General features: G+C 37.7%; 1 protein-coding gene across 1 annotated transcript; it reads right to left on the reverse strand.

Annotated features, from left to right (window-relative positions):
* Positions 1 to 13,686: 13,686 nt before the first annotated feature.
* On the reverse strand, positions 13,687 to 21,066 carry LOC127650370 (acidic leucine-rich nuclear phosphoprotein 32 family member E). Its single transcript, XM_052135737.1, has 7 exons — positions 20,883 to 21,066; positions 16,888 to 17,037; positions 16,327 to 16,449; positions 15,916 to 16,078; positions 15,631 to 15,752; positions 15,497 to 15,542; positions 13,687 to 15,381 (listed from the first exon to the last, which is right to left on the reverse strand). The coding sequence occupies exons 1-7, from the start codon at positions 20,934 to 20,936 to the stop codon at positions 15,305 to 15,307; spliced, it is 735 nt and encodes a 244-aa protein (XP_051991697.1). The 5' UTR covers positions 20,937 to 21,066; the 3' UTR covers positions 13,687 to 15,304.
* Positions 21,067 to 23,340: the final 2,274 nt, after the last annotated feature.

The following is a 23,340-nucleotide window of genomic DNA, read 5'->3' on the forward strand; positions in this document are numbered from 1 at the left end:
GTATGCATGTATTCTGGGGTATCTGGGCCAGAACAATATTTCAAGATAAATAAATAAATACAATAATTTAAATATATAAACATGCCTCTAAAAAGATTTCCTACTTACCTGGGTGAACACCCAGATTTGAATTGATATTTTTCCCCCACTTGCGGCTGTTGCATAATGAGCTACTACTGGCAAAATTGATCCTGCCAGGAACAGCTGCATACTGGCAAACATTTAATGAGTTCTCATCTTGGACTGTGAATGACACCATACACCATAAGTATTTTTCCCTTTGTTTAGGAAAAAAGATTGTGCTCAGTTTTAGAAATCTCTGGTGATGTTCTGTCAATTTATTCAAGCCTTGTTTTCTGCTAATGTCTATTTATGTGTTGACGTCAATACCAAATAAATCCTAGACAATTTAAAATCTCATGTAAATGTGGCTTTCTTGTGTTGTAGGGGTTTTACAATGATTTTTTAAAAATTATTAAGCCAGCCTCTTACAAATTAGATTAGATAACACATTTACAAATTAAGATCCATCCACACTATATTTCATTTGTATTGCTACGGTATGTAGCAAGACAGACGTCTATAAATTTGCAGTGCATCTTGCTGTTTTTTTTTGAGCAGGAGCACCATGTAATGTTTAAGGTCCACTCAGTAATTTTTTGTTTATGTTGTTCTGGGCAGTCGTCTTTAGGGTTGCAAAGTCTGCATAACAAAGAGAGCCTAAAGACCAATAAAATCCCAATACCAAAAATCTAAATATGACATACCTAAAATACAATAATACATTTTGTACATTATAAAAAAATGTTTGGTAACATTTGTTTTATTGATGTCTGTTCTAATGAATTTGACACAGTTTAAGAGTGATTTTAACGGTTTCACAGGGTACCATCTGGTTTCCTATGTTAACGTAGGACATTGGTTTGAATGGGAACTGGTAATTACACTTGTCAGAGCAGTAAATTGCAAGTGGAATTATTTTATTTGCAAAATCAAAGCATCATAGGCTGAAATGTCTCAATGATTGGCCTATGCACTTAAATTACATGTATTTATTTATGAAAAATAATGTATTAAACTGATTAATCTCTTTTTAATGGTTCTGTTGGTTTAGTGGTTGGATGTTTGCTAACCATGCATATCAACCTGGGTTAAAATCACCTTGATCATCTGTATTTTTATTTACATTGTTATAAGAGCATCCTTTACTTTTTAAAGGTTATGGGCATGACAATGCTGAATGTTTACGACAACCCTTGACACTACCAAAAGATGATCTTTCAGAACAGAGCATTTTTTTGTGTGTGTGGAGAGCATGTACAAATGCCAAAGAGCAGGTACAAATGCCAAATTGACCAATGGGTGAGAATAAATGAGAATAAACTCTGAGAAAGCATGAGACATTTCTCCAGAAACATAATCATTCTGAGTGTTCAGCAAATTCTTAAGATTTGTAATCTTAAATTTGTATGACAATTTTAAGAAGCCTCTTATGGAAAATGGAGTTAATTTTTTCTTCTTAGTAATTCAATAGATTATACTGTAATTGCTGGCTGTCAGATTCAGTTAAAATTTTGATAAAAAAATTATATAAATGGTTTGTCTGTGCACGTGTGTTTTACTAAATTGTTTTCATTATGTCTGTTAAAAATACATCACAATCTGTAGCAAAGCTTCAAATGCATTCTATCGAACCTGGATTTGAACCCAGGTCACTGAATGTGCTGCCTCTTTTACTTTTTTTAACCAACATCAGGCCTGATCATAAATACTAAATATTCATTCATTTTCAGGATTTAAATGTCAGTTTGTTTACATAATGCCACTGTTGTTTTTCTCACACACACACACACACACACACACACACACACACACACACACACACACACACACACACACACACACACACACACACACACACACACACACGTTGTGTTTCCATGTTTTATGGGGACTTTCCATAGACATAATGGTTTTTATACTGTACAAACTTTATATTCTATCCCCTAAACCTAACCCTACCCCTAAACCTAACCCTCACAGAAAACATTCTGCATTTTTACCTTTTCAAAAAACATAATTTAGTATGATTTATAAGCTGTTTTCCTCATGGGGACCGACAAAATGTTCCCACAAGGTCAAAAATTTCGGGTTTTATTATCCTTATGGGGACATTTGGTCCCCACAAAGTGATAAATACACGCTCACACACACACACACACACACACACACACACACACACACACACACACACACACACACACACACACACAGCACACACACAGCACAATTTAACATCCATAACAACACACCCACACAATTTTAGCTGCATCATTTATTCAGTTGGCCTGCAGTGCACTGTAATACAGCAAACAGGAAATAGGAAAAAAGCATGTATTAGCTCCATAGGCTAAACATGAGAATAATGGCGCCACCTGGTGGAATATATAAAACATTTTTAAATTTTAAGCCAGGGCTCTGGAATGAAAGCATAATATCGTAGAATTCATGATTTTATGCGTTAATGGCACTGCGATTAAAAATTGCAGTTTTAATGGGTTTCAATGGGGACATTTTTGTCCTTAAGGTTCTGAATGTAACTATTTTCTGTACACTGTGTATTATAGATGTATTAGAGGAACTGAGGTTGAAATATCAAAATTCTCCCAAAAATACACACCTTTGGCAAAATGTATGTAAATGTATGTAAAGAGAAATAAAATTACATTATATGTCCTGAGCAAAGTTGCCTGAATGGATGCCAGTGTGGTTTTATATTTCTCACCTTTTAACCCAATTGAGATATATATAATACACTCACCTAAAGGATTATTAGGAACACCATACTAATACTGTATTTGACCCCCTTTCGCCTTCAGAACTGCCTTAATTCTACGTGGCATTGATTCAACAAGGTGCTGAAAGCATTCTTTAGAAATGTTGGCCCATATTGATAGGATAGCATCTTGCAGTTGATGGAGATTTGTGGGATGCACATCCAGGGCACGAAGCTCCCGTTCCACCACATCCCAAAGATGCTCTATTGGGTTGAGATCTGGTGACTGTGGGGGCCATTTTAGTACAGTGAACTCATTGTCATGTTCAAGAAACCAATTTGAAATGATTCCAGCTTTGTGACATGGTGCATTATCCTGCTGGAAGTAGCCATCAGAGGATGGGTACATGGTGGCCATAAAGGGATGGACATGGTCAGAAACAATGTTCAGGTAGGCCGTGGCATTTAAACGATGCCCAGTTGGCACTAAGGGGCCTAAAGTGTGCCAAGAAAACATCCCCCACACCATTACACCACCACCACCAGCCTGCACAGTGGTAACAAGGCATGATGGATCCATGTTCTCATTCGGTTTATGCCAAATTCTGACTCTACCATCTGAATGTCTCAACAGAAATCGAGACTCATCAGACCAGGCAACATTTTTCCAGTCTTCAACTGTCCAATTTTGGTGAGCTCTTGCAAATTGTAGCCTCTTTTTCCTATTTGTAGTGGAGATGAGTGGTACCCGGTGGGGTCTTCTGCTGTTGTAGCCCATCCGCCTCAAGGTTGTGCGTGTTGTGGCTTCACAAATGCTTTGCTGCATACCTCGGTTGTAACGAGTGGTTATTTCAGGCAAAGTTGCTCTTCTATCAGCTTGAATCAGTCGGCCCATTCTCCTCTGACCTCTAGCATCAACAAGGCATTTTCAGCCCACAGGACTGCCGCATACTGGATGTTTTTCCCTTTTCACACCATTCTTTGTAAACCCTAGAAATGGTTGTGCGTGAAAATCCCAGTAACTGAGCAGATTGTGAAATACTCAGACCGGCCCGTCTGGCACCAACAACCATGCCACGCTCAAAATTGCTTAAATCACCTTTCTTTCCCATTCTGACATTCAGTTTGGAGTTCAGGAGATTGTCTTGACCAGGACCACACCTCTAAATGCATTGAAGCAACTGCCATGTGATTGGTTGATTAGATAATTGCATTAATGAGAAATTGAACAGGTGTTCCTAAAAATTCTTTAGGTGAGTGTATATATATATATATATATATATATATATATATATATATATATATATATATATATATTCAAAAATATTATATTATTTTGTAAACACACACACACATACGTATATATATATATATATATATATATATATATATATATATATATATATATATATATATATATATATATATATATATATATATATAAATATATGACTTGATAATTGCCAAATTGCTATATAACCCACCAGCAAAAGACACTTCACTGACTGCTGCCTACATCCCTCTGTTAATGTTTGTATGGACTACAAAGACTCTTAATCTATAACCTTGCAATTTAATAATTATCTTTACAGCTTTAAAGGCTGCATTACTGTCATTTTTAAAATATTAGGTCACTTAATCTATTCAATGAATACAACATTGATATTACACATACCATAGAAAAATAATATTGGCATATCATATCTTCTTGATGTAAAGCCAGAGGAGGATGGGTCATCTTCAGTGAACATTAACACCAAGGCCTACATAAAAATTCATTTTATGGATCATTTTAATTACAGGTCTCTCAGTCAAACTCCAACAGTATCATACCAAATAATCAAAGGAGAAACACACCTTTTACCGTTAATCTTTTTTCCTATCATGTTGTCATTGTGGGTTGCCTAGTTACAGTGTCACTCACTGATCCAATTTTTCGGTGTAACTGCCTATTTCACACATGATCCGTGTGTGATGTGGTACGTATATGGTACATATGCATGCAAAGCATATGTAATGCGGAAGCAGCACATGCTTGATTATGCTTTCACATAAGACGCGTTTGCAGTGCACAACTGATCCGCAGCTTCTGTATACCACAAATACAACAACGAGTAAGTATTTTGACATTATTTTGATTTTAAACATTTAAACATGGTACTTTTCTTACATGAAAAGGTAGTATCACAAACATTTAAAATTAAAACTTACCATCCACACAAAAAGCCGAGGAATCTGCTCCCATACTTTTTCTTTTGCATTTAAATCTTTATACAAGAAATCCTGCAGGTCATAGAGAACTTTATGTTTTCCACCTCCACGATGAGACGAGTGTCATCCATTATGTCTTGTTTTTCCAAATGTGAGGTAAGGTGGAGTTCTCACCACCAGCCTGTCACATGATTGCCGCTTTCTGCTGAGATGCGAGTGTCGCCCCCCCTATCCCACACACAATATAACAGGGTGTGTAGTGTATTTCACATGAACAAAAATAGACTTGGTGAGGAAATGATCGCTGCACTGCTGATTCTGCACCGCTCATGCAAGGCATTACAATGCTGTCTCCGTGCACGGTCTGAATGCTCTAACCTGTTAACATGGGCACTGAAATCATATTTCATATCTCATATTTGCAAGCAACTTTCTGAAAACGCTTATAATTAGTGGAATTGGTAACTGTGACTTTGGCCTTAACTCCAGCTCTGCTATGTCCTAACAAAAAGGCGTGAGCTAGCGCTGTGGTGTGACGCCATCGCTTACAAAAACTTCCAATTTCATTGGCTAGGCATAAACCAATCAAACGACTTCATTGACCCCTCCCCTCCGAACACTGGTCAGCATCAGGATTTTACAAGTGCAAACGTGAGTTTTGCTACAGGTTTTTCACAAATGTAGATGCAAAAGTCAAGGAGTGAATATTTAAAGTTGCAGTGCCAGATTTGAGAGGTTGTAAGTGTATTTGTGGTTGTACTATGAAAATGAATGAAAGCACAAAAGTTCATATGTAATTGCAACATTCATCTTCAAATGTTTATTTTACATGTTTTCAGATCGGTGCTGTAAGTGAAGGTTTCAACTTACGAGTACAAATGTTTTGTACAAGTTCTCAAATCAAAATATGCAAGCTCTTGAGTTTTGCTACTGATTTACCTTCATAGTTTTTGCTCAAAACATTCATATGAGAGCTGTGTTCATATTTGTGTTTGCATCCCTTATCTGTAGTACACACTACTACATTCCCTCACAACACTTCAGGCCTTCCTTTTAGCTTGTTAAGGAGTTTGAGGTTTTATTGTATATCTGATGGAGATGAAAGGCACATAAAAGCATTGCTATTATAGAAGTTCCCTCTAGGAAGAGTGTAGATATATCAAAAGCTATATGGCTACTCATCATATCTGCTCATCCAGTCTTGGCCATTCACTGCATTGACTCCATATAAGGCTTAATCAGGCTCAGGCTTTCTGATTGGACGACTCCAGCTCATGCGGTGGGGGTCGAGACAGTCTGTACATGGATGAGCTTCAGGCTGTGTGACATATGTGCTTGTGTGCATGTAAAGATTCAGATCTGTTGAGAAACATTTGCATTTTTTAAGGTGCACACGTATTGAAAATGCATTATTTTTCACATTCATTTGGAATTTGTAAAATCAAAATGCTCTTTGTGTGATGGCCATCATACACATCACTAAGAGACATCTTGTGTCATGAGACCATGAAACACCAGTGCATACCCTATGCAAAACAGGATGCAAATCTTAACAGAAATTTGTGTAGCTTCATCCATGGCCCTTTTAAGTATGTTTACAGAAATATCTTAACATGGTCAAAGCTTCTTAAACAAGACTTTATAATTATTGGGATATGATAAGTGGATGTGAGAATGAATTCGTGTAAGACAACAAGCAGTAATAGTGAACTAGCTCCCTCGAGTGGTGTTAAGCCAATGGTACAGTGAGAGGATCAGTAACAAAGATTAATTGTTTGGTGGTTTGCAAAATACCATCCTCATCTATTTACAGTAAAACATCAAGGACTTGGAGAATCAGGGGTGTTTTCAATCAATAAAAGCTTTTCATTTTAAATTCATGGTAGTAATAATGATGTTGTGAAAGTTTGATGTTAGATGTTGACAGCTACTGTTTGTTGACATCTATGATTGTGATGTTTCACATTTTACATTTCCAAGGCCAATACGCATAATTTATGCATAATAGTCATAATTATCTCAGTAGCGAGTGATGGAAAGATATTCTGTCCCTTACTTGCAAAGTAAAACAAATAAATAAAATACAAACTAAAATATCTGCACATGGATCATTGGACATGGACTTTTCAGTATAGGCCTATAACCTTTTTAAAGGTAATATTTCGGGTTCAATAAAGGTTAGGTCCAATTAACAACATTTGTGGCATAATTTTGATTACCACAAAATTCATTTTGACCTATCCCTCCTATTCTTAAAAAAAAAAAGAAGCAAAAATCTGAGTTACATAGAGGCACTTACAATGGAAGTGAATGGGGCCAATCCGTAAACATTTTCAAAAGTATAGCTACTGTATAAGAAGTAAACATAAGTGTGTTAACATGATTTTGTGTGATAATGTGAAGATACAGTACCTGTGCAAAAGTCTTAGGGGCATTTTATATATTTTGCTTTCAGTGTAGCCTATCAGGAAATATCCATTTTAGATTTAAAAAATCCTTTTGTCCAAATAGAGTTCAATAGAAGAACAAGGAGCCCTACAACAGATGGTATGGGCCCCACAGAGCCCGGATCTCAACATCATTGAGTCAGTGTGGGATTACATGAAGAGACAGAAGCAATTGGGACATCCTAAATCAGAGATTGGGAAAACTACGGCCCGTGATAACAGATAACAGATTTGTTTTAGAATTGCACTAAGTTTGTATCCATGTATGTGTATAATATTTTTTTATTATTATATATGTCTTGCTGCTGTTTTTGTATTGTTTTTGTTGTGCACTGGAAGCTCCGGTCACCGAGACAAATTTATTGTATGTAAGCATGGCAATAAAGCTGATTCTGAAATTCTTGCGGTTTTTAAAGGGTAACGAAACCCCTGCTCAGAGTCTGACTCCACCCACTAGCAATATTTGAAAAATGCTCGAAATGCTCTATCCCAGCGGGGATAGAGGGGACGAACCGAGGGCGGGGATGAGCGGGGGGTGGGGGGGGGGGGGTGTGCACCTGAGACCCGTAGTGACAGATTAATTGACAGCTGCTGTCAGACTCTTAAATGGAGAGTGACGCAAGTAGTTTTGCCACGGAGCGGTCTTTTGAAGTCGAGGACCTTTCTCCCCCACCTTCACCTGAAGTGGAGGAGGGTGAATTGTCTGTAGACACAGGGCCGGAGCCAAATCAATTCGAGCCGCTGGCTCAAACTGCGGTTTTAACTCCCTGCTGAGCATCCGAGTGCGCATTCACCTTCACTCGCATGCAGGAAAAACAAACGAAACGCTGTTCAGTGATGTTTATCCTTTTAGCAGGATTTTTATTTAGCAAGCTTCACTTGAACATAACATCAGTTAGCTGTTCTCTCAACTTAGAAGAATGTGACGTAAAGCGTAACGTCATCATGTACAAAACCATATACCTCCAAATAAAACTATACAGGTAGTCAATACCGTATTACAATGTATAAGGGTGCAACACGTTTAACACTCCCGCATCGCGAACGCGCGTTTGTCGGCCCCAGAGGATTAACTTTATCCTAACCATAAATTGTGATTCAAATATATATGATCACTCACCTCAAGACGCCACTGCGGTGGTGGAGTCTATGCAGGAGAGCAGCGTTTGGCACTGCGTCGCTTTTCACCGTGAGCTGTTTGGAGAAGCCCATTTCCATCTCCATTGCGTTGGAGAAGCAATCCCGCGTAAAATGCAGTTTGCACACTCCTACAGCTCTAGGCGGGAACTTGCGGTCTTCCAGAACAAGGACGTGCAACCCCTGGCGCCTAATTGATACAGTCCAGCAGTGCTGTTGCAACCAGCAACATTACACCTACGTACCATCCTGACCACTGTACTAAATACAGATAATCTACGCTACTAAATACAGATAATCTACGCTAACTTGAAGCTATCCTAACTGACGCAATACTATGCTACTAACTAACTATGCTACTAACTAACTATGCTACTAACAAATATGCTAATTAACTACCTAAGCTACACGAAATAATCTAAATAACTATATAAATGCTATGCTAAATAGATGATAAAATACTCTATCCTGATCGTTTTCAATACTCGCAATTCCAACTCCTGACTCGCTACAGTGGTTTTGACGAAACGAGATGGTTTTTATACTGCCATGGGCGTGGTAGCTCGTATCAAGGGCGTGGTGAGCTGGAACCTGCTTACGTCAGCTGTCACCGCTTACGCCACGGCAGTACCGCAAACAGCCAATAGGAAAATTCAACTGTAGTAGCCACCGTTCAACCTGAAGAGGGCAGCACTCAGACGTTTTTACACCATATAATGTAGAATTAAAACACTTTATACACAAATGTCAAAAAAATTACTTGAATCAATGACCAGTACTAATAAAGCCCCATTCTTACAGATCATTAACTAAAAAAAGTTGGTTTAGGGTTTAGTTACCCTTTAAAGACTACAAGTCCTCATTTTTCAAGCAAGCATGCTAACTATGCTGTCATCTTCAGAAAATGCAAACAAGGCTTTAAAACTTGCCCAACAAAATACATTTACGAAACACTCTGTAACGAAGGCTAGTTACGTAGTGGCACATAAAATCGCAAAGCATAGCCTTCATCGGATGTGGAGTTTGTGAAGGACTTTATGTTGGAGACTGCTGATATACTTTGTCCTGTTACAAAAAGCCAATTTGAGAAAATTAGCTTATCACGCAGAACCATAACCATGAGTGTGGAATGTAGCTGAAGAGCTAATCACCGAACTGAGGAAAAAAACAAAACAAACAAACAGGTGGCTTCACCATCTTTTCTCTTTAGCACTAGATGAGAGTACTGACATCAGAGACACGGCTCAACTTTTGATTTATGTCAGATGAATAAATGGAAACTTTGAAATAACAGAGGAACTGCTTGCGATGGAATCGATGATGGGAACAACCACGGGAGTGAACTTGTACGACTTGCTTGGAAAAAATGAACCTACTGTTAAGAAAACCGACAAACGTCGCAACAGATGGATCCTCAAATCGAACAGGTAAAAACATTAGCCTGCTAATAAGATTACAAGACAAAAGAAGAAAGGCCAAACTCAAAGAAATTAATACATCAGGAAGCCCTGTGTAAAAGTGTGTTGAAGCTTGAAAATGTTGTCAAGGTGGTTGTGAAACTTGTCAACTTTATACGGGTATGGGGAATTAATCATCGGCAATTAATTCGGTTGCTCACTGAAACAGGCGGAACACCATGACTTGCTGTCCCATTCAAATGTGCCCTGGCTAAGCCACAAGACACACATCTGCAACTCTTCGACATCCAGCGTTACAGTGCTTTGAGGTATTTCAAAACAGCACCAACTGATCAGTTTTATGCCTCACTAGATGAAAAATGTTCAAAACATTAAAAGGCATCCCCAAAGAATGCTTGTTTTATTTGGGTCTACTTTTGTGTGTGAACAAACCATCCCAGTCATGATCCACAACAAATCCCACCACAGATCAAATTGCCACTTGTCAGCTATTCTGAGGACCTCTACATCAAATATTACACCACACATTGACGCCTTTGCAAAGAGCAAGACCAGGCTCATTGTTCACATTAACATGGTCATAACCACGGCTGGGAAAGGCAAAGATTATGGGTTCCTCTGTTTTCAACACATATTTTCATGATGTTTAATATGAGGTAGTTATCTAGCAATGCACTTGAGATGATCTGATCATTGTAAATATGGCTCACAATGGATATTAAATAAGAATTGTTCCTTAACATGCCAAATGTTTCACTCAGTTTATTAATTATTTGTTTTTTTCCAGAACTGTATATTTACACATTGTCATATTTGTATGGATATCCAGAGATATGCACAAGGGTAGAGATGCAGGAAACTGAGTGTTTTAAGGTGTTATAGAAATGTATAATTGTAAGAACAAAATGTCCATGTATACCTACATTACATTAGTAATTAAGTGCCAATATGAAATAAATAAATAATAAAAAGGCATTATTTATCACACATGTAGTGTGTGGCCCCTCACTTGGTTTCAAAAACTTGATATGGCCTAAATAGAAGAACTGTGGCAAGATCTCCAAGAAGCTTGAAGCTTGCCAACAACCAAGAAAAACTCTGTCCAGATGTACCTGCTGTAAGAGAATTGGTGCTGTTTTGAAGGCAAAGGCTGTCACACCAAATATTGATTTAGCTTATTTGTTTTCATGGACTTGTGACATTATTTGATAAATGAAAGCTATTTATGGCATTATTTTTTTATTTTATTTCACAAGTGCCTAAAACTTTTGCAAAGTAGCCTACTGTATAACCAATTTTACATCACTGTTGCTTTGATGTAACACTGAAAGCCCTAAAAAACTAAAATGACCGTAAAACTGTGAACTGAACTGTAAGCTCATATAATTCATAAGCTCAAATAAAATACGTTTTAACAGAAGAATTAAAGGGATAGTTCACCCAAAAATGAGAATTCATCATTTACTCACCCTCATGCCATCCCAGATGTGTCATGTGTGTGACTTACTTTCTTCTACAGAACACAAAGTTTTTAGAAGTATATGGAACTCTGTAGGTCAATACAATGCAAGAGAATGGTGACCAAAATTTTGAAGGTTCAAAAAGCACGTAAAGGCAGCATAAAATTATTCCATACGACTCCAATGGTTGTTCCATGTCTTCCGAAGCGATCCGATCGGTTTTGGTTCAGAACAGAACAAAATATAACTCCTTTTATTTGATTACACTGATACACGAATGCATCAAGCACTAGGAAGTGTAATCGAACATTAAATTATGATTGTGCCAAGACACTGCAACGGCAAGTTTACACTGATCAATCACAACATTAAAACCACTGACAGTTGAAGTGAATTAAGTGTATTATATTGTTACAACGGCACCTGTCAAGGGGTGGGATATATTAGGCAGCAAGTGAACAGTCAGTTCTTGAATTTCATGTGTTGGAAGCAGGAAAAATGGACAAGTGTAAGAATCTGAGCGACTTTGACAAGGGCCAAATTGTGATGGCTAGACGACTGGGTCAGAGCATCTCCAAACGGCAGGTCTTGTGGGGTGTTCCCAGTATGCAGTGGTCCAAGGAAGGACAACCGGTGAACCTGCGAGAGCATCATGGGCACCCAAGGTTAATTGATGCACGTGGGGAGCGAAGGCTAGCCCGTCTGGTTTGATCCCACAGTACTGTAGCACAAATTGCTGATAAACTTAATGGTGGCCATGATAGAAAGGTATCAGAACACACAGTGCATCGCAGCTTGCCGAGTATGGGGCTGCGTAGCCGCAAACCGGTCCAAGAGCCCATGCTGACCCCTGTCCACCGCTGAAAGCGGCTACAATGGGCACATGAGCTTCAGAACTGGACCATGGAGCAATGGAAGATGGTGGCCTGGTCTGATGAATCATGTTTTCTTTTAGATCATGTGGATGGCCGGGTGCTTCGTTTTTCTGGGGAAGAGATGGCAGCAGGATGCACCATGTGAAGAAGGCAGGCCAGTGGAGGCAGTGTTACAGGCATTGTTCTGCTGGGAATTCTTGGGTCCTGGTATTCATGTGGAAGTTACTTTGACACGTACCACCTACATAAAGATTGTTAGAGACCACGTACACCCCTTCATGGCATGGTATTCCCTGATGGCAGTGGCCTCTTTCAGCAGGATAATGTGCCCTGCCACACTGCAAAAATTGTTCAGGAATGGTTTGAGGAACATTACAAAGAGTTCAAGGTGTTGACCTGGTCTACAAATTCCCCAGATCTCAATCCGATTGAGGATCTATGGGATGTGCTGGTCCACAAGTCCAATCCATGGAGGCCCCACCTTCAGAGGTCTTGTGGAGTCCATACCTCGACAGGTCAGCGCTATTTGGCGGCACGAGGGGCACCTAAACGATATTAGGCATGTGGTTTTAATGTTGTGGCTGATCGTGCAGAGTAAGATTAACTTGCATTGTATGGACCTACAAAGCTGACATTTTCTTCTAAAAATCTTAGTTTGTGTTCTACTGAAGAAAGTCATACACATCTGGGTTGGCATAAAGGTGAGTAAATGGTTTTTTTTGCCCAATTCACTTCGATTGTATATGCCTAACTGTCACCTCAACTTTTGCTTTTTTATGTGGTAATCAATATTATGCCACAAATGCTGTCCATTAAGCTTAACATGTATCGAACCCAAAATATTCCTTAAAGCTCTTTTTGAAATAAACCTACTGCAATATTCCTGACAGATCACAATTTGTATTGGAGTTGCATAAGTCTTACTTCTCATTACTACCAATCACCCAGAGAAACACTCTCACTTATCAAATCTATAAATAATGAGAAGAGAAGCATCATGACTCCACCTTACCAGTGTTCCACAGGTAATTCTATTGGCTGGATGATGTGAGCTTCAATCCTGATTAATTAATGACACTTGTGGTAACTCTGCCTGTTCTGATATTGTGTGTTCATCACACCCTTTTCCACGATGGCCTGCCGCTTAAAGTTTGTGTAACTCATAAATGATAAATGGTTTTGTACAAGGCAGTAGAGCTCTCAAGCCACAAACAAAAACTACACTTGACATGTGGATTGTTTGTAATTTAAATGAACATATTTCTGCTCTTCTATTTTCTTCACACAACTTTTAATACTGTGGATAAATTGTTTCTTTGAAGAAAACAAAATAATTTTCTTAACAGCAAGGACATTAAGGTGAAAGGTTTTCCTTTATTTTCCACATCAAACATACGTCGCATTCATTGAAAGTCTGTTATAAATATTTTCCAAATTCATCTAAAAAGAGATTGAAACATCACTAATTTCCATCAACGCTGGAGACATTAAAAACAGTGCTTTCTCACCTGTTTCAGGCTACCATTTGCAAAAACAAATTTATAGGCTACAATGTGAAAATTCATAATTTTATAATCAGATTACAGAAACCTTTTCTGCACAAATGTACATCTTTTGACCATAACATCCCAAGGAGCTGTCATTTTAATAATCAAAAGGACAACTCATTCACTCATTACACTAACTCCAACGGTTCATGATCGGAAAAACAGAGCTTGCAATCTAAGAAAAAAATGAAGGAAAAAAATACCCAAACTTCCAATTGAAATAAAAACATCAAAATCCAACGAAAAAACTAATCTTTGAGAGGTTTACAGCACATAAAACCCCAAATACAACACTCGCACAACAACCAAGAACTGGAAATTAAACAGGTGACCTGTGTGTATGAAAGTAATTTTAAAACAATTGACCAAATAGATTTGTTAAAAAAGAGAGGGGGAGAACAAACACAAAAAACGGCAACCTGTTGAAACAGATACTATATACATATTGCCATACAATATTAGATTAAAAAGGTATTACTCTGTAAAATGCCTCAACAAAAGGTAGAAACTAACCAGTTTCAACAAAGACAAAAGGTACAAAGGGTTTAAAACCAACAAAGCTGTAAAACATGAACATGAGAAATTTCCAGCAATGCCATTTCTCTTAAAATTGAACAAATCTTGATCTTCAACATTGCTCTAGATCCAAAATGACATCTTGTCAAAAATAGGTGACTTCTGCATAAAACATGAGGAAGGGTGAAATGCTTACAGGTTAAGAACAATCCATGATGTATCTGTACTAAAAACTATTTTGAGATTAATACAAATTCGATAGCTCAACTCCCAATCTTTGCCCAATTCATTTACATCACATTTACATACATCACACTTAAAATGTATGAGATTACATGCCATCTGGTTTGCCTACACAAGCAAGCCTGATCTATAAGAAAAAGTGAAGGTTTGGAGACCATCCCATTCAAAGAGTGTGACAAGATCCTTGGCAGTGTTTGGTCGATCAAGGAACAAAGGGGTTGATGGCTGGAGATGATTGGTGTGCCGCTCCATGGTGGGCTGAAAATGAGACCTGGAGAGGTAGAGGAAGAGCAGGACTCTTCTCACAGAGGCCTTGCGTAAAGTCACTGGGAGCCGGATTTGGACAAGCAGAAATCCTAGTGCTGTCTCTAGATGCAAATGGGCTGTCGACCAGCATATTTGGAATCACGAAATCTCAAACTTGACCCGCAAACCTCCCCAAGCACACCCCTTGATGACACTGATTTCTGTGTTGAGAAATAAACTTGGAATGGCTATAAATGAATCGTCAATAAACCCCTTTTATATATAGTGTAATATATAATGTATTTATAAAAGAAAACACTTAGCTTCTACAATGACATATCTATGGTTTACAAAGAGAAAAACAATCTGCAAGATCACGGTCTTTTTCAGGGTTGATCTATTGTTTCCAAGAAGTCAAACAAATAGGGTTAGTCATCATCGTCATCTTCACCCTCATCTTCAGCGACCCTCTTTCGCTTCTCCCCTCGAACTTCAGCCTCTTCTTCTGCACAGAGTAAATAGTTGTTGCTCATTATAGAGTAGCTCAATACAAATGTGACCGCTTTAAGGATTCAACTCAAGATGTTCCATTGATCCTGAGGTTGTTAATTAATGCTTACCCTCTCCTTCCTCCTCTTCCACATAGTCATCATCATCTTCCTCATCCTGTTATGAAGTGAACCATTAGAGATTATTAGCAATATAAAGTTTTAGATAGGCAATCAATGTTGGAAAAAGGTGGAAGCTACATTACCTGGATGTCTTCTTTCATTAGATAGGATAGCCCAACTTCTCCACCCTCTGAGCCTTCCTCCTCTTCTTCCTCATAGTCTCCAAGTTTCCCAGCTCCTTCCTCACCATCCTCATCCTCATCATCTATGCAGATAAATTAGCAACATTCATTTAATGTAACCAACTCTTATGTTTTCCCATTTACATTTCGCTACATGTATGATTTGTAAATGTTTCAGTGCATCTATTTGATAATATCCAAAACATATTAAACAAAAATAATTTCAGTTTTGTTCACTGTTTTTACCATCATCGTCAGCTTCCGAGTCTGGAGCTTCATTGTCCTCTGCATCAAAGCCATCCAGGTATGTGACCTGAGGCAGCAGTTCAAAGATGCTTTCCCTGTAGTCCTCCAATGTGGTGATCTCGCAGTTGAACAAGTCCAAACACTTTAGGTTCTTTAGGTTTTGCTTAAAGACAAGGTTGAACAACTTATAGGTTTTGTATTAACAATTTATGAATGGCAAAAAAAAAAATAAAACACTTTAAAACTTTTAACTATTAACATTTAACTATTTGTAGGGTGCAATCATACATTTTATGGGCACATTTCTTCACAAATTCGTAAAGATTATGTGCATGATCTCCCATATACATGCATATTCTATCTATACAGTGATTATATACTGGGCAAGTAAAAATTCATCAGTGTTTTTACCAGGGCCTCCAGTGTGCAGAGTTCTTTGATCTTGTTGCCACTCAAATTTAGGTACGTTAAGTTGGGGCATTTCTCTGCAAGTGCCTCTAGTGCCCCTGAGATGTTATTATCACTCAGCTCCAACTGTAAAATTAAAAACATCCTTAATCTATATACACAGGGAAGTCAAGGCAAAACAAGTTACTTAGAAGTCAAACTTAAAGTAATTACATAGTTTATACTAATCAATATTCACTAAATTATACAGCACTTATTGTAAAAGTATTATGTGGAGTTGCTTGCAATTACGTTTTTGTAATTATGCAATACATTTAATATGAACACAACAATGTAAAGATTTTTGGTAGGCAGTGTAAAGATTTTGGGGCATTCTCCACTTCAGTATTTTGAGTACCTTTATAAAAAAGAATGTCCAAATTAATGTGAAAACTGCTTATTCTGTATCCGATTTCTGCATGGTTAGCAAATAGACTTCAGTCAATTTTCTTCTCATTAAAACATCTTTGACTGATGTTTTCGGAGTTAAATTGTGATATGAGCTTGCTAGATCTTTTGACTGACCTTCCTCAGTTTTGGCAGTGAGGGTAGCTTGGCAACAGAGGTGAGGCCCACATTGACCATGCTGAGGAACTCCAGCTCTTTAAACTCATCTGTCAAGCCTTCAATCTCTCCGTCACTCGAGCGACAATTATCCACCACCAACTCTGCGACCTGCAAAAAGGCCATGTTATTGATCCAGAGCATTCTCTATAGATGAACATTATGTTTTCAGCATACACCATGATAGTTTGTTAAAAAGCAACATGACATCAAGCACTGTTGATCTGCCCCAAGCACCAGCACAGAGTGAGAGACTATTCAGGGCAACATCTCATGTTCTTGATGAGAAGAGGAACCGTCTCTCCTGCCAGAAAGCTGAGCAACTTTTGTTCTTGAAGAGAAACTTGGCACTTTTACTTGAATAGAAAGCAGTCCACTATGCTATGTGTATAGCAATTACATTAAAATGTGTTTAGCCCTGCAAAACTTTGTTTTTCACTTGAGGCTACATCTGTCACAAAGTATAATATTAATACAATTATTAAAAATATATATATATTTTAAAATAGGTATAAAAAAAAAAAAAAGGTGCATCCTGAATTTTCGGTTTCTGCCCAGAATTTTCATTTTGGTGCATTACTACATGATTGTGTTTAGAAAATTTTTCTTCAACTAATTTACTTAACACAAAAATGCCCTGGGACTTTGTTAACATGCTGGTGTTCTTGTTCATTTGTTATCGCCATTCCAGCTTTTAAGGCTATTTTCATAAAACCTTTAAAAATTGATTATGTAATGATTTTCTTGTAATAACACATTTGAAGCACAAATGCCATGCACTGCAGCCCTACTATTTTAATCAATAATTTGTTGCCCTTGTGGGAAGAGAAACATGTTACATTTTGTGCAGAGCTTTCAGAATGGCATTCCCTTATGAACCAGCAAGTATGTGCACGCACGCACACACTCTTTTAATCCGACAAGGTAATAAAAAAAAATAAAAAAAACTCACAAATAGGTATAAACATTAATAAAAAAAAATTGGCAACATGTACAGTAGTCAGATGATTATAACAAAAATATTTAGTTATTTTATGATTTATGAAATTGAATTGTAAAATTGAATTTATTATTATTTCCACTTTCATTCATCTCCGCAAATTCCGTGGGATTGTGCTCACGGTTTGAAGTGTTTCCCACCTGAGCAGATACATTTTTGCAACAAACTTTACTGGCTAGGTAACCATCAACATTGATGGTGCCTCGTGGGTCTTTTATATAGCAAAGTAATCACAGACAGAGGACTTAAACTTCTAAAGTTGTGCCTTCGTGATGCGCAGCGCTCGTGACACCTGCATGTCACCTTTACAATTGAGTGGCAGTCAAATGTGCAATTTAAAGATTTATTTTATCTAGCCAAGTTTTTATGATGCTGTGTAAATGTCTTGATCAAATTGATTTGGATTTTAGAAACGTTCTGAAAAAAAAAAAGTCATTATCTTCATGCAAAACCTTAAATGAGAATATTTCAACAGTATGATAACAGTCCGTTTTAAAAAACCAAGGTATTTTCTAAAACCTTGAAACCGTTACATCCCTAGTGGGGACATTTGGTCCCCACAGTCAGGGTTGGAGAGTAACGGAATAAATGTAACAGGATTACGTATTTAAAATACAAAATACAAGTAACTGTATTCCACTAGTTACAATTTAAATAATTGATATTTAGAATGCAGTTACATTCAAAAAGTATTTTGATTACTTTGCATTTTATTGTCATTTGTTTCATTTAATATTTAGTCCTTTCAATATTTATACATATAAATGATGTGATCCAAAGTGCATTTGAACAGCGGTGAAACACTTTCTTATGATGTGTTAAATTCATACGAGCAGACAGAGAAGTAAGTTTGAAGTAAGTTTAGAGCAGAAGAAATACAAATAAACCTTGTGTAAACTGTCAGCTTTATGCGAAGCTAAAATGCACTTTCTAGCAATTTTACATGTACCAGGCACGATCATATTTTTTATCAAGAAAATTCACGTTGGATCATAATTCGTTTTTTCTAGTAAAACCTTTGATATTAGGGCAAAAATCATATTCTTGGTAATTTTTGTATTGTTTTTCCTGTAAAAACATCTAAAATTCCTTAAAACAAGATCAATTTGATATATCTTTTTTATAAACACTTAAGAAGATATTTAGGATTTTCAGATAATGTATTTTTAACATGTGTATTTTGTCTTGGCAGAGTTTTTATAGTCAAATCAAGTGAAAAAAATTGACCAGTGCTGAAGTAATCCAAAGTATTTATAATACATTACTGACCTTGAGTAATCTAACGGAATACATTACAAATTACAGCATGTATTTTGTAATCTGTAGTGGAGTACATATCAAAAGTAACCATCCCAACCCTGCCCACGGTGTAGTATAAACACACACACACAGTAAAGCTTTTTAACATCAGGATTTGGGCTGGATTTACAGCCAGCGCTTCACAGGGAGATTTAGTGCCCGCGATTATTTCCGCGGCGACAACCTTACGCTAAACATTGCAACAGTTATTTTACTAATGACGCAATAGACACCCAAGTTAAAAGCCACGTATCATGAATACACGTCTGCGCTGTCGGAGCATTAACTATTGTTCGTGCAAATGGTTCTTTCCACCAGAACCCTCATTCAAAAGAAGCGTGGCTCAGCGCTTGCTGTAGGCAAGCCTACAATAATCTACTAATGTGTGTGTGTGTGTGTGTGTGGGGGGGGGGGGTTTGCCCCTTCACCATCTGCCACATTCCTTCAATTAATAAAACGATGACGGAACACAAACGGATTCAAAAACGCAGTTAACCCCAATACATTTTGTTTAACGTCAATAATAAAACATAATATGAGGTTAAATAATTGCGCCATGTTTGATGTAACAATTTGGGGAAATGGTACCTTGTTTATGTGAAATGGCTTTGTACAATATATACATATGCTATATATGGCTACGCACGCGAGTAAATTTAGTGAATCAGAAATCTCCCTTTTTCACGCAGATTAATAAAACAGAGTCAAAGCCACAAAAACACCGTCATTCGCGTCTGAACTACTGATCCAACAAAATGACTTCGACTCCCGCCCGTCAACACGAACACTCGAGCAGCATTCACGCGCACCACAATCTCCAACCACACACACGGCGAGGCGCTGCAGAAGCGATGAACACATTATTATACACTGCGCTTTGCTCATAATAACATTGACCTGACATTCGCTCGCCATGTCAGCTCAAGCTCTGCACGTAATGGCTTTGAGGGTTTGCGAGGAAGATCGAAGGGAAGTGCCCCCTGAATGTGCCTAATGTCGAAGAGTTGGAGTGTAAGATGTCCGCCTTCGGAAGTCTAAAATACTCGATTTACAAGGTTAGAGAAGCCATAGTGAGTCAAGTACACATCCGTTTAAAAGATACAGCGTTAGCGGTCTTTCGCTCACATACATAAGCTCAAAAACGCTTTGGTGGCAATCGTATAATAACACTGGTGCTTGTTTTCCTTATTACCGTTTCCAGTCGGGGAAAGCGGGTATATTGTCTCATCAATGGACTATAAAATTGTGGCCGAATTGGACGTCACTTGAGTAAAATATAACGTTTCTGAATAATAAGATAAAAAATACGCGTTTAAATAAAGTACGTTATTTTTGATGTTCTAGTCGGGACGCCCACATCGACAAGTCTTGAGTTCACAAAAGATTCAGTAGTTTTTCGCGCTAGTATAACGATAAGACTTGCTCCAAACAACAGAGGTATTTATCTTTTAATGGTATATTATGTGTGTTTCAATACATATTTGGTGCTCTGTTGATATAGGTCTAAAAATATATCATATTCGCATCCTTTTACGCTCATGTCGTCTTACAGCCCCCCCGTTTAGGAACTATTCCGAATGTGGACGATAGACAGGTTGCGAACCAACATCATTTTGCGGTTCCGTGAAAATAAATAATTAAAGTTCAAAGATCTCACCTCGGCTGGAGTTCTGTTTCTCAGCTCTAAACCGATTCTTTTCTTCATCTCCATTTTGTCGTTGGTGGTTGTTACACAGAGGCAAGAGCGTTTAAAGAAACACAATTGTTACAAACTCCAGAGAGCGGACCAACTGCTCGGCTATCTTCAATGGCTGCCGTTCGCTAACTGATCCTCCATGATACCTCGCACCCAAACCCCTTCCTGAGACCCCGCCCATAGCGCGCCCTGATTGGTCCGTTTTTATTTTTGAAAGCGCGAGCGGTGGACGGGCCTGCCATTCAAATGGATCACACTTATCAGCATAATCGCTCTTCGTAGACTGAAGTGATTGGTTGGAAATGCGCGCGCAGGACATTTTAGACGGGCCGGTCAGAACGTCAGTATGAAGCTTAGGGTTAGGGTTAGGGTAAATCCGCCCATTCTTTGTGCTCATTGGCGCCTGAGACCCATGTGTTTTTTAATACTCCAATAATTCGAAATAAATTTGGAGCCCAGGTTAAAAAAATTCTACCAAAAGAGCATAAGGTTTGAACGACATCAAATGGCCAAATTATTAAAGAACGAAGTGTTGTTTTCTTGGGCCATAATGCATTTTTTTGTTGCTTCCATCCAAATTAAATGTGTTTGTAATTCGAGCACATAATACTATCAACCACTGAGTATATCCCATACTGTTATGCTACAAAATGGCTGACCATAAATCTAGACAGTCATGGTGGCTTAAAGACTGCAAGCATGCCTCGCCATCTGTCCCATGCAATGTGCTGCTGACCGCTTAACCAAAGAACTCACAAAGACCAAAGTCCCATTTGGTCCACCAGAAAAGAGTACCAGCAAGCAGCATATTCTGTGATTATTAATTGTATTATTATTTGTAAAATAATAAACGAAAACTCCTCCAGAATTTCTTCTAAATATGTCTTAATCATAATGATAAAGTAACTGTCTCCTTTTATACACAAATTATGCTTTTAGCAATGTGCATTATTGCAATACCTCAAGGTGACCACTAGTGACACATGGCACACTGACCCTGAAATGGAATGGAGACCACAACAACAGATCTCTAAGCTGATTTATCTGGGCTGCCAGAGAAGTGAATTATCTTTTGTGTAAAACAGTTGTTAGAACAGATTACATTTTTATTTTTATATTATAAAGTCAGAAGCGGAATATACCCCCAAATGCTATTTACAGAGCAGTTGGGAAACTTGAATAATAAATCAGGCTGTGTATACATAGCACAGAGATAGATATAATGCTGCAAATAAGATTATTTGTCATACCTTTGTGTGCTAACATATTGATATCTGAAGCCCAATAATTTTATGTTGGGTTGAGGCACATGTGTATAACTTCACAAAAGACAGGAAACAGGAAATGTTGTTGCAAAGTGGGGATGGATAAGATGCTGCAACATGCTGCTCAGAATTAAACAAAGCAAAACACAATGTAAACACTTCAACAATTTTAAATAGAATTGTTCACAATTGTATTACAAGTTACATGTTGTTTTGATAATGTCAGTTTAGTCATACTCATATTCAAGTTATTTTACACTAGCACTAACTATCTTTATCATGCTTATTAGGAATAGTTCAACCAAAAAAGGAAAATTCTCTCATCATCTGCTCACCCTCAAGCCATCCCAGAATTGTATGACTTTCTTTCTTCAGCAGAACACAAAGATTTTGAGAAGATTATCTCAGCTCTGTAGGCCCAAACAATACAAGTGCATGGTGGCCAGAACTTTGAAGCTCCAAAAGCACATAAAGGCAGCATAAAAGTAATCAATATGACTCCAGTGTTTAAATCCATATCTTTAGAAGTGATATGATAGGTGTGGGTAAGAAACAGATCAATATTTAAGACTTTTTCTTTTACAATAAATTGGTGGCGTTATGCACGAAGAATGCGAATTGCCAAAAACAAAAGAACAATGTTCAATTAAAAAAAGAAAAAGAATAGAAGGACTTTACTATTGATCTGCTTCCCACACACACACCTATCATATTGCTTCTGAAGTCATGGATTTAATGACTGGAGTTGTATGGATTACTTTTATGCTGCCTTTATGTGCTTTTTGGAGCTTCCACGTTTTGGTAACTATTCACTTGCATTGTATGGAAAATCTTTGTTTCTGTTCAGCAGAAGAAAAAAAGTAATTCACACCTGGGATGGCATTAGGGTGATTAAATGGTGAGAGGGTTGTGATTTTTGGATTCAGTTTTCCTTTAACTCGATTTTAAGGCAAGTTGGATGAAGGCCGAACAAAAATATCCACTAGGTGGCAGAAATATCAAAAACATGGCAAATACCAGTAAGAACTGGTTAGGACTGCTTGAGTGCCTTTTGGCTTTAAGGAAAATGCCACTAGATGGAGCACAAGAGCTTTGCACAAATGTAAACTTACACAAGCCATATGTATATATATATATATATATATATATATATA

This window comes from Xyrauchen texanus, chromosome 10 (genome assembly GCF_025860055.1).
Source record: "Xyrauchen texanus isolate HMW12.3.18 chromosome 10, RBS_HiC_50CHRs, whole genome shotgun sequence".
Lineage (NCBI taxonomy): Eukaryota > Metazoa > Chordata > Actinopteri > Cypriniformes > Catostomidae > Xyrauchen > Xyrauchen texanus.